Source organism: Aristolochia californica, unplaced genomic scaffold, assembly GCF_029961685.1.
Source record: "Aristolochia californica isolate CCGP_79_NKW_82.1479 unplaced genomic scaffold, dmAriCali1.0.hap1 SCAF_4, whole genome shotgun sequence".
In the NCBI taxonomy this organism is placed as follows: Eukaryota; Viridiplantae; Streptophyta; class Magnoliopsida; order Piperales; family Aristolochiaceae; genus Aristolochia; species Aristolochia californica.
This window is the reverse complement of record NW_027182103.1, coordinates 45,323,200-45,335,371: the sequence shown is the minus strand read 5'-3', so window position 1 is coordinate 45,335,371 and position 12,172 is coordinate 45,323,200. Positions and strand designations below refer to the sequence as shown.

The following is a 12,172-nucleotide window of genomic DNA, read 5'->3' as shown; positions in this document are numbered from 1 at the left end:
TCCAAGAGCTTTCTTCTTCCAAAGATAGCTCTACCTTTGACACAAGTCTTAGTTGAAGCAAGGACAGCTCCCACTTCCCACTCTTTTCTTGCATGAATTAAGCAGAAAACTTAACATGTAATCTCTTATTTTCTGGGAAATTACTAACCATTGAAAGGTCATTAAGTGCAAAAATCATGACTAGCCTACAGTGGGTGCACAGGCATGATATAATCCATGAATCTACGACTCTCACGAGTGAAGATCTTCCTCATCGAACATCATCCATATCTCATTAACCCTGTTGTTGAACTCGAGCGGTGTAGATAACTGTGGCGTCGCCGGAGGTGGCTCTGTCCACAGCGGCCGTCGACGATTCCAGTGAATTGTCTCACAGCCGCGTACATGGAACCCCATTTCTCGACGTGGAGATTTTTCGGCGGCGTTGGGTTGGGTTGGTTCTTCGCCGGGACAGAGAAACTGCCGACGGAGGAGGCGGCGCAGAAGGGTCAGTCGCTTGGGGCGACTTGACTCATAACCAGTGCCGTCATCTCGATCTTCTTTTTGTTATCGTTTTTCCCTTGAATGTAATCGAAAAATCTGACGGAAGGGACATGATATATTACTATTTTAATATGAAAAGGTCAATAGAATATTTGAGTGAGGAGCGAGAAACACCCCGGGTTTTCCCCTAACTCTTAACCCAAACCACATTAGGTTTTCCCTCAACCCAAACTCTGGATTTTCAGGTCGAGCGGGTTCGATTCACTTCCCCCTTTAACCCGACCCGATGCCCAACCTTTCTCCCGAGTCCCTATTTCAAAAACTGAAATCAAAACGAATCCGTCGAAACAAAAACCTAAGGGTTGACTCGGTAGGCTCCCTCATGCTCGTCCCACTTTTATATCCTCGCAGACAAGACAAGCACTCCGAAGAGCGGGTAATTGGATTGAGTGACACCCTACCTCATAGAGAGAGCATGTCGAAATCTCCTTATTTGATGAAAGATATTGCATACAAAAAAGCCGAACTTCCTCAGCGATCCATCTTCAAGGTGTGTAACTTTATACTGAACATTCTTCTTAGATCGTGCTTTAATCTGACTAAAGCCCAACTCTCGCCTTTGCTGCAATCTCCGCTTCCTTCTGGTGTCCGAGTTTCCATCGGCACCATCTAGTTTAAGCCCAACTACGGCATTGGAACGGAAACGGAGCGAAAAAACAACAGAATGCTCTTCTTGAAACCCTTTAAATTCCAGCTATTGCCTTTGCATACGCACTTTTTCTTCTTCAGACCAGTCACTTCTAACTCAATCCTTCCCCAAGTGGACCACCTTCAAAGTCTCCGGCCATTGGTACAAAAAGATGATCCTTACTCTCTCATGAAGGACGACCCTATTGAAGCTCTCTCTGGTATCTGGTTCAAATCCTTCTCTCAACCTCAAAAGCCCTTCTCCAATCTTACCGGCTTTCTCTCCAAATTCGATCTCTGGATCTTGGCCTACCAGCGTACTTGTGCACATTTCACCTCCTCCTTCCCTCCTCGCAACGCTATCCACCTCCCAGTGCTTCAGTCCCTACTCTCCCTCCAGTCTGCCGTCCTCTCTAATCGATTCCAGTGGGGGCAGCGCGCCAACCAACTCCTCCACTCTCCCAATGACAAACCCATTACCAAACTCTCCATGCGTAAGTTCCAGGCGCTTCTCGAATCCAATGATCCCCTCTTCCAGGACCGTGTCGTTCAGGAAGTTCTCCTTTCCATCGTCGAACCTGTCTTCGAGGCCCAATTTTCCTCTCGCTCCCATGCCTTTCGTCCGGGAAGGAACGCCCACACGGTTATACGCACCCTACGAAGTAATTTTGCTGGTTATTTGTGGTTCTTGAAAGGAGACTTAACAGGAATTCTCGAGAGTCTTGATGCTAGTGTTCTAATGGGTTGTTTTGAAAAGAGGATTTCAGATAAGAAAGTACTTACTCTGATCAAATCAGCCGTCAAAACTCCAGTTAAAGTTCAATCTCTAGAGAAGGAGAAGGGAAAGAAGAAGAAGAAGAAAAAAGGTAGTAGGAAGAAAATACTCAAGGAAAATGAACCTAAACCTGACCCCTATTGGTTGAGGACTTTCTTCGATTTTGCCCCCGAGGAAGCTGCAGTTCTTCCTTCTTATGGTCATTCCGGGATGTTGAGTCCATTGCTAGCTAATGTGTATCTTAATGAGTTGGATCAGTGGATGGAAGACAAGATTGTTGAGTTCTTTTGCCCATCCAAGCTCGATTCTATTTGGAAAGAATCAATTACAGATGGGTGCCACAACCCATCCTGGCCAGAGTTTGTGCCTGCCAGTGGACGGGAGAAGACACGGAAATTGGACTACATTCGGTATGGTGGGCACATTTTGATTGGAATACGTGGGCCTCGAGAGGATGCAGTTGCTATTATGAAAGAGTTAATTGAATTTTGTGAAAGGAAGTATGGGTCACGTTTAGACAATACAAAAGTACAGATTGAGCATGTCAGTAGAGGGATTCAGTTCTTGGATCATATAATTTCACGGAGAGTGATTAGGGCCACATTGCGGTATACAGGTACAGGTGGGAAAATCGTGAATGAGAAAGGTGTCGGGACCGTACTGTCAGTCACTGCTAGCTTACAGCAATGCATTAAACAATTTAGGCGGCTTAAGCTCGTTAAGGGTGATAAAGACCCAGAGCCACTTCCCTGTACTCCAATGCTTTACTCAGGACAGGCCCATACAAATGCACAAATGAATAAGTTTCTTGAGACAATGGCGGACTGGTATAGGTATGCTGATAATCGCAAGAAAGTTTTAGGACTTTGTGCTTATGTGATTCGAAGCTCTCTGGCTAAACTCTATGCTGCTAGGTATAGATTAAAGTCCCGTGCCAAAGTATACAAGATTGCTTCTCGTGATCTTAGAAATCCATTAAGGGAAAGTAGTAGAAATCATACACCCGAGTTTTCAGATCTTTTGAGAATGGGGCTTGTTGATGCTATTGAAGGTGTACAATTCTCTCATATGTCATCCATACCATCTTGTGATTATACCCCATTTCCTAGGAACTGGATTCCAGATCATGAAAGAATACTGCAGGAGTACATTAGATTGCAGGACCCTAAATTCTTCTGTGAATTGCTCAAGGAGGTGAAGCGAGAAGGCTTGTGTATACCTCAGGACGAGCTAACAAAAATTGTATGGGATTATAAGGTCCATGGTGTCCGAGGAGGTCGCCCCTACACCTATGTAAAACAGCTGAAAAGGTTGAATGAGAGTGGGAATGAAAAGAGGATATAAACAGCTAGTGTTCTAATTAACTGCGTCAAAATTGCTCCTGATTTTTTGTTGATATAGAAGAACATTGCTTCTCAGTTGATGATATGTGCTGCCTAACCATCTGTAAGGAGTATGGGGTTTTATTTCCTGCAAAGTTGTGATATGTGAATGTTTGGAATTTTAACTCTCAAGCCCCATTTCATCATGTTAACCAACTTGTTTGTAGATTGTTATTGTGGGAAGCAATAGGTTATACGAGGACTTTGTTTTTGCCATATGGCCTTCAGTGATTTGATCCTTCTACATACTTCTTTGGATTCTGTAGAGAATGAGTATTGTCATCCCACACATGTTAAAGGATGACTATTTTCCCGTGGTGCATTTATGAATGAACTGGCCTGTATGAAGGTGCTATCTGTGACTGTGTTTAAGATACTTGTCAGTTCCTGACCAGACTAAGATTCTTGGCATCCATTGGAAGAGATAACTGCATGTCCTTGCTCATGCTGTATACATGGACAAACATATGGTATGCTGTCACATGATTTTGGAACCAGTGTGCTTAGAGTCAGGTCCAAGGATGAGGTAAAATTCACTGCAGCTCCCTTTAGCAGTTTGATTAGTTTATTGACAGGTTTTCAGTCTGCAGTATTCTCTTCGTGGGAGTGATTTTGATAGCTTTTTTGCTTACTTCATTTACAATTGCGAACATCCAGGTTTCTTATTTCCAAGGATCATGATAGTCCCTTTTCCATGAACTGCTTGAGATTTGTTTCCAGGTTTTCCACAGACCATTAGTTTCCTCTTATTTCTGGAAATATATATCTACCTGGAAATTACATTGATTTTCCATCCAGAGTTTTCCATGCAAGAGGATGGAAAACTGTTGGGCTTCATTCCTAAGTCTATCAGGTCCCATCATCTGTGTGCCCTTGGATCTTGCAGTTTTCAACCTCCAGCCATCTCGCTGTCAGACTAGTATGAATCTCTCTCTCTCTCTCTCTCTCTCCTCTGTACAATGGTTTTAATCTCTGATTTATGATTATTGTCTGACCAAATAGTGATTTTATGCCCATTTGTCTCTTCAGCTCTTGGTCTTGGTGGTTATACTTCCTGGAAGAGCTGTTGTTGGATATTCAAACTTATTGAAAGCTTGACTATATTATTACAGGTATTGATTCATTCTTTTCCATGATTGTGCATATGTCTGCGCTCATAATTTCAAGATATGGATGCCATGATCAACTTCTTAACGGTAGAAGTAAACTGGATTTACGGAAACAGTTTGCAAGACTTTTCTAATTATAGACCATCTTGTTCCTATGTTGAAGAAAAATGAATTTAGAATTCTTGTTTCTTTTAAGGTGATTTCCTGTGAAACAGTGATGGCCGGTTTAGCAATAGTTCTTTTTATTTGTCTATTTCCTATAAAATTATGATAAACAAAAAATATATAACTATATTATACTAATGCACTCCTTAGTTTTCTATTGTCCTTGTATGCTACTCCTTATTGATGTTTGTAGAGCCAGGTGCATTTTTTTTCATTTAAAGCGTTATTTGATTCTGAGACCTACTTTCCATTTTTTATTCATATTCTGTCTTAATGACTCAAATGATGGAATTAAGCAACAGACCGAGTCTCTTAATGAGATTGTTAACTGCATATGTGGGAATGGTGTCCCTGGCATTGAGCCTCAAATTCCTCAGGAATACAATTGCTTCATGAAGCCTTGGAATTTGGCATAGATGAACTAACCCATCATGACCTCAGCAAACCTGTTTCAGTTCTGATCAAGGATCTGTTCCTTGCCTCTGCTGTTAGTGGTGACGCTTGGTGTTTGTGTTTTTGAGATGAGGAAGAGAAGAGTAGAGGGAAGGGATATGCATAAAGGTTAATGGTTTCTTAGCGTGGGTCTTCCACCTATGTATTTAGGGGTATTTATGTCTAATTTCTCTTTCTGTCTTATAACATATTATCCCATTTTCTTAAAAAGAATATAACAGCTCCCATTTTTGCAGAAAATTATATTTTTAAGGATTTTCATTTCAAAGTGGATCCGACATATTTGGCTGTAGACTAAATTTCTTTTGTTTGTTTGAATGTAATTCAGTTTTTGACCTTCCACTGGTTTTCAGTGTTTAGAAGATTATAAGAAAGAACAGAACGGTAACCTAGTATATATTTTCTTTTCCTGACCAAGGTCATCACTCATTAAGCTATTTGTCTCTAACCAGAAGTATCTGACCAGTTCCCTCCATGGCTATAAATACTACACCTAAGGACTAAAATTACACTTCAGAAAAAAAAAGGACCAAAATTGAGTAGTGCTGTCATGGTTGCCACTAGAGCTGTTGATCTTACATTGGTACAGACCTTTGGAGATCGCAAATAAATGTAGTACATGAAGTTGAATTGTTTATTGACAGACTTCATGAATGGATTTGACTAGAATAAAAAGTTAAAAGAGTACTAATTTAATGAAGAAAAGAATTTTTTCAGAAGAGGAAGCAAACAACTCAGAATTTAGATTTTACTGAGGGACCAATTGCAAAGAAAGTTGACTGGATATAAAAAGAAAGAGAACAGGGAGAGCTTCCAGTGAACATTTAACAGCAAAAATAAAAAATGGTATGAAGAAGCTGATCTTAACCTTTATGGCTTACAAGGACAAGACGTTAGGTACAAGAAATAAAGAAATAAATAAATAATGACTTTGCAAACAGAAAACAAGGATTGTAAAGGACAACGCCAGACTTGCTTTCTTTCTAGCCCAACAATCTCTTTGTGACCTTATGTTGAGTGTAATGCATTCTTATCCAAGCTGCCATGTGGGGTGTTCCTTCATGCAACCAAAAGAGAGAATATTCATTGAGAGTCAATTTAGTTAACTCATCATTTTCTCTTTACAAGAGAATTGAAGCTGTGGGTATTTTACAAGTTAGAAATGCTTATATTGTTGGATCAGGTGGTAAACACTGTAATGTTCATTTTTGTTTATTTGAACTAGTTTTCTCATGTCTCGTCTTGTTTTTATTTTACCATTTCCTTGGACCTATCTAATTTGTTCATTTGAGTTTATGTTATGTCTAACTGATCCTTGTGCTCCCATTTGGTCTGTTCAAGTAAGATGAGTTGGTGTTATATGTATTTTTTATTTTTTTCAACCGGTTTCGCAGTTACCATTAGGGGGTGGCTTTGAACCGAGCTGGCTCGAGTTCGGCTCGGTTCGATTCGTTATTTATCGAGCTCGAGCCGAGTTCGAGCACCGAAATTGGCTTGTTTACCTTAACGAGCCGAGCTCGACCGAAGTCAGGTTTGGTTCGTCGGCTCGCGAGCCGGCTCGAGGTGAGTCGGATCGGTATCAAGATTGGGAGCGGGGAAGTGGGATCGAGAGCTAGGGGGGGAAAATTTTTCCTCCCTTCGTCACCGTCGAGCCCCTCCCGTCGGCTGTTGTCGCCGTCGCAGCTATTCGCCAGCCGTCTCTACCGCCGTCGCAGCTACTCGACGGTCGCCTCTGTGGCCGTCCGTTCGATTTCTTCCTCTCCTCGCAGTCGCCTATGTTTCCGTCGTCGTCGCCTCTGTCGTAGCCGTCATCCCCGACGATAGGTCCTCCCCGGCGCCGTAACCCCCTTCCCTCCATGTCGTCTCGGCGGAAAACCAGAACCTAAGTTCAGGGGAGAAATTAGGGGAGAAATAATCTCCCCCCTCCCCTGCGCGAGGATGATCTCGCACGTCATAAAGTAAAAAAAAAATAACTTTTTTCTCTCGAAAAAAATTAAAATAAATTTTATAGAAATAAGTTCTATAAACTAGTAGTGTCTCATTTTTTTAAAATATTTTTGTAATTGAAATTTTTTATTAAAAAATATATAATTTTCTAAGTAAGATTTTCTTACCAAGATGGGGTAGAAAACTGTATAGAAATTTTTTGAATAAGTATTTAACAGTTGATGTTGTAATACTTTTAGCATGAAACAATTTTCATTGCAATTTTGTGTTTGATATTTTATTTAATTAAAAATTTATCGTTAAGTGTAATAATATATTAGATTGATTATTAATTTTTATTTATTTCCCTAGAAGAGACAATAAAAGATCCATTTAACTTTCCTAAGAAATTTTAAAATATTTCTTGTAATTTTCTAATAAGTCACTAATAGTAATAAGATTTTATTTAAAGGGTTTTTTGGGAATATGTATCATAGGAAAAATATTTTTAGTTTTTCCTAGAATATAAATTTTCATCTAGGGGCATTAAGGAGGCCATAATAAATTATGGCTAGATTCAAAAATTATAAAACAAGCTAGACAACAATTGGAGTAAAAAAGATTAATATTGGTATATTTTAATCCATTATTGAAACTAAATCCTAAACCTCTCCTATCATTATATTTTTAAAAAATATATGCATAATTTATATATAATTTATTCAAAGCCACCCCTACGTGTGAGATCATAAACAAGGGAAAAAAAACTCTTTGTCCCTTCATCATGGCTCTTAAAGAAATTGAAAAGATATTTTAGTAGAAACACGTTTCTAGAGACTATTAGTGGTTTTTTCAATAAATGTTAAAAAATATTTTTAGTAGAAATATAGAGACCATTAGTGCCTCAGGTTTTTTCAAAATATTTTTTAATTATAAATTCTTTTTAAAAAATCATATAATTTTCTAAGTAAGATTTTCTTGCCAAGATGGGTTAGAAAACCACATAGAAAAAATTTGAATAAGTATTTGATAGTTGATAATATAATACTTTAAGCATGAGGCAATTTTTATAGTAATTTTGTGTTTGACATTTTATGTGATTAAAAATTTATCGATAAGTATAATAATATATTAGATTAATTATTAATTTTTATTTATTTCCTTAGAAAAAGCAATAAGAGGTCCATTTAACTTTCCTAAGAAAAATTTAAAATATTTCTTGTAATTTTTTAGTAAGTCTCTAATAGTAATTTAAAGGATTTATAATTTTTATTTGGGTGATTGTAAATTGATAGTGATATTTCATTTAATTTTATTGTGTTTGATTATTATATGGAGTTTATTTATAATGTTATGTAGTGTATGGAGTGTTTAGACTATTTTATGGAGTGTATAAGCAATTTCATGGAATATTTATGGAATGTATAGATAATTTTATAGAGTGTTTATGTGGGTATTATATATATTGATTATGCCCAATTTTAAGTAGAGGTCATGCCGAATTTTATACAAGTATTATATATATAGATTATGCTCAATTTTAAGTAGAGGTTATGCCCAATCTTATACACGTATTATATATATAGGTTATGCCCAATTTTATGTAAAATGTATGCATAAATTTATATACATTTTATTCGTTATATATTTTTTTGAAAAGTTTTAAATGTATGTTGAGGCTCGAGCTCAGCTCGAAGCTCGGCTTTAACTCGTTGGGCTCGAGCTCGATAACAATTTTAGGCTTGAGGCTCGGCTCGGTTCGAAATATTTAAATCAAGTTCGGCTCGAACATAAGCAGGTTCCGACTCGACTCGGCTCGGCTCGGCTCGATGCCACCCCTAGTTACCATAACTAATATCAATTAAATTTTGCAGTTTTAACCTATGCAAATTGCAAAATTCTATGATTGTGTTTGTCTTCTCTACTTATAACGGATGCTTGAGTAAATACACACCCAGAAGCAACGCAATTTTAAGAGTTTTACATGGTACTCTCTTTACTAGTTTTGCAGCTTCCCGCCATGAATTGCCTCATGAACAAAGTACTGCAAAATGATGAGGTATTTGTCTCACTATATGCCTCGTTCACTTAAGGGGGGTTAGTCAACAAATTAAAAATTTGATCTTGATCTTGATCTTCTTTTTCATTTCATACATCTACATGATCTTCATCTTCGAAATGGGTGTTAGTGTGGACAAGTTCATGTCCACTGACAAACAATTTTCAGTTTTAGTGCCCCCAAATGAGGAAAACGCAGAAACTAAGAGAATTAGTAACTTGTTAAGTATACTTAATTAAAATATATTACTTAAATATTAAATTAGGTAAAATAATTATTATTACTACACGAATAACTAATTTAATGTATAACTCAAATATATTAATGTACTAATTAATTTAATTATATATTATATTAGTTAAAGATTATTGTTTATTGTACATTAATATTGTAATTACGTGAGTCAATTAACTATGCACATGATTAATCATAAAAAAAAATAACGTTAAAAATAACATAAACGAATTTAATACATCTAAGTTATTAATGTATTGATAATATATGGTGTTCTTTAACATAAAAAAGTCATGATTAAATAGGAAAAATCTATCAAATACTAACTTTAACACATTATATATTTTTACATATTATTAATTTAAAATATTTTTCCATTAAATATACAACCATTGATTTTATTAATTATAAAAATGAGTTAATTAAACCAAGTGTTTGAGTTAATAATAATTTAATTATCACTATTAAATCACTAATACAATAGAGTAAATGGGGAAATCGAAGCCGAAATGGGAAAATCAAACGAAATCAGAAGGTATTTTGGGGGAAAGGAGAATAGCGAGAAAGAAAAGGGGAGTGGGAGGCTGAAAGGGAGAAGAGAGGGTGAAGAGAGAAGAAAGGGAGGTCGAGAAGGATAAGAGAGAGGGAGAAGCTAGAGAGAAAAACGGAGAGCGAGCCGAGAGAAGGGAGGGAGGCACGGAGATGAGAGAGTGGGTGCAAGAGAGAGGGTGAGTCCGAGGAACGAGAGACAGAGGCCGAAGACGAGAGGGAGCAGAGATAGAGGCCAGAGAGGAGAGTTTGAGAGAAGAGAGGGAGCAGAGACGTCGGTGGTGCAGGGAAATGAGAGAGGAAAAAATGACAATGAGGACGCGCGAGAGAGGGGGAAAAAAATGTCGCAGGTTCAAACCCCCACGCGTCATGCATTTGGATGAATGGCAAAAAAAAGGTCAAAAACCACTTGAATGGAGGACCGCTTCATCCCCAACATCTAGATGAAATGTCATCTGTGCTCCACTAACGACTTCAATTGATGAAGGGCGTAATACGATTAATCTTCATCTCAGATTTCAAGTTGACTAACCCCCCCTCCCAATGTATTCGGATCACTGTAGTTGAAATTGCGACAGTTAGCAATTAAAACTCTATTTTTGTTAGGGGGGAGGGAAATTTATGTCTTCTTTAACTTGGGATCATCATTTAAAAGACCTATCTCTAGGAATTGTGAAGTATTAATATCCTTAGCTGGTTACAGAACGGAAGCATTTATATTTGTAGTTTATTGTCATTATAGAACTCATGCGTACAATGTTCAAATTTTTTTGTTTTTAAATCTCGCTCAAGCTCACTCAAGTATTGCAATTGATCTTTCAGCCATATCAATAACTTGAACGTGACACCACAATAGAGGAAGCTAGCAGAAAAACATCCTGCCCAGCACACTCTCTGAATTACCTTCCTTCTATAACATGATTTCGTTCTCCGTATGGTCTGGACTGAACTCACGCCCCTCTTCTGCTCTTCTCTCTCTCCTTGCTGGTTAATCCAATGGTAGAGGTTGTAACGGAACCTTGCCTGACCAACTCCGTGCCGTCATCTGCGTATCACGTTCTGAAGCTAAAGGAAACATACTACCCCTATTTTGTTCTGGTTTCAGTAAATTACTCATTAAAAATCGCTGCGGATCGACACTTGTACAGTTGAACAGCGACCAGTCCCGGCTTTCCGAATCTCATTAAGAAGTCAACAACCCATTTTTAATTCTTGCGTATCAAATGGATAAAGTAGCTTCAGAGCCAAGGGAAAAGTGGATGCGAATACGGAAATACGGTAAAACGACTACCATGATGAAATCGATGAATTAAAAATGTAGAAAATAGAACAGCATTAATCGACTGAACTCGAGTGATAAAAAATACTACTGTGTGGAGTCATTCATCCTCCTCAGGCAGCATACAGTCTTAACTTTGTTTCTTCCTGCATTTATCCCTATTAACCGACCCAACTAACATGACTGATTATCACCCAGATAAAACTTCTTGGTTCAGAGCATAACCTCACTTGGCTTCGACTTCAAAGGCCGAGACGGGAAAGCTTCGGCCGAGACCCGTGGGGGTCTTGAAGGTAATCTGCCCCGAAGAAGGATCTTCGATGAGCATCTCGGAGAGGGTGATCCAGATGAGGAGCTCCTTGCTTTTGACACCGGTCATCTTCTTATTCCGACGGTTCTCCACGAAGGCGGTGACCTCGGTGCCGTAGGACACCTGGCGGCCGATCTTCTTGAAGTAGTGCTCACACTTCTTCTTCTGGATGAGCCAGACGAAGCCCGTCTGCCGGTTGTACCCGCACTCGACGACATCGTTGAGGGGAAGAAGACCCTTGGGAAGGTTGAGTTCCTCAAGCAATTCCATGGATTTCTGCTTGCAAATGGCGTCCCCGTGGTAGATTTCGGCGTTCTCGCGGTGGCTGGCGATCAACTGAGTCGACATGTTAGGCGGATCACTGGATATTTTTAACTCTTGGAGGGAGTTTCTGGCTTGACGGGAAAGGAGAAGAGGGGCGATCAACTTGTTGAGGCCCACGCTTGCGGTGCGGCTTGGCTTTAATAGTCGTTGAGGTATGGACGGTGGAGATGCATTACGGAAATACCCCTGGAGCTTCATTGATTTTACTTGTAATCAGACATATAATGGCCGCCTCCAAATTAGGATTTCTGGCCCATTTTGAGGAGAGCAGAGTAAGAGAGAAAGAAGAGGAACTGGATGCGATTTCCGGACTGTTTTTCGTTAATTGAAGCACCCATGGCTTACCGACTAAAGTTTCTTTATTTTCTTAATGGGACCGCCAGTGTTTCGTCCATTTTCCAGGAAAGAGGGGGGGTGATCACTGATCTTGTCCTGGA

General features: G+C 38.9%; 2 protein-coding genes across 4 annotated transcripts; one reads left to right on the top strand and one right to left on the bottom strand.

The window, feature by feature from the left end:
• Positions 1-928: 928 nt before the first annotated feature.
• LOC137963689 (nuclear intron maturase 1, mitochondrial) lies at positions 929-5,320 on the top strand. 3 transcript variants are annotated; one of them, XM_068810855.1, is made up of 3 exons: positions 929-3,853; positions 3,985-4,246; positions 4,357-5,320. In XM_068810855.1, exon 1 carries the CDS (start codon positions 1,208-1,210, stop codon positions 3,287-3,289), a length of 2,082 nt encoding a protein of 693 aa, XP_068666956.1. In that variant the 5' UTR covers positions 929-1,207; the 3' UTR covers positions 3,290-3,853; positions 3,985-4,246; positions 4,357-5,320. The 3 variants fall into 3 exon arrangements, with proteins under 3 accessions (XP_068666956.1, XP_068666957.1, XP_068666955.1); XM_068810856.1 differs by having other exon boundaries at positions 929-4,246; positions 4,357-4,439; positions 4,898-5,320; XM_068810854.1 differs by having other exon boundaries at positions 929-4,246.
• Positions 5,321-11,327: 6,007 nt separating this feature from the next.
• Positions 11,328-11,759, bottom strand: LOC137963447 (uncharacterized). Its single transcript, XM_068810567.1, has one exon. It carries the CDS (start codon positions 11,757-11,759, stop codon positions 11,328-11,330), a length of 432 nt encoding a protein of 143 aa, XP_068666668.1.
• Between the last annotated feature and the right edge of the window lie 413 nt (positions 11,760-12,172).

What these genes read in the sequence shown, in the direction of transcription:
- LOC137963689 (XM_068810855.1), top strand. Translation starts at nt 1,208, where the DNA reads ATGCTCTTCTTGAAACCCTTTAAATTCCAGCTATTGCCTTTGCATACG.
- LOC137963447 (XM_068810567.1), bottom strand. Translation starts at nt 11,759, where the DNA reads ATGTCGACTCAGTTGATCGCCAGCCACCGCGAGAACGCCGAAATCTAC.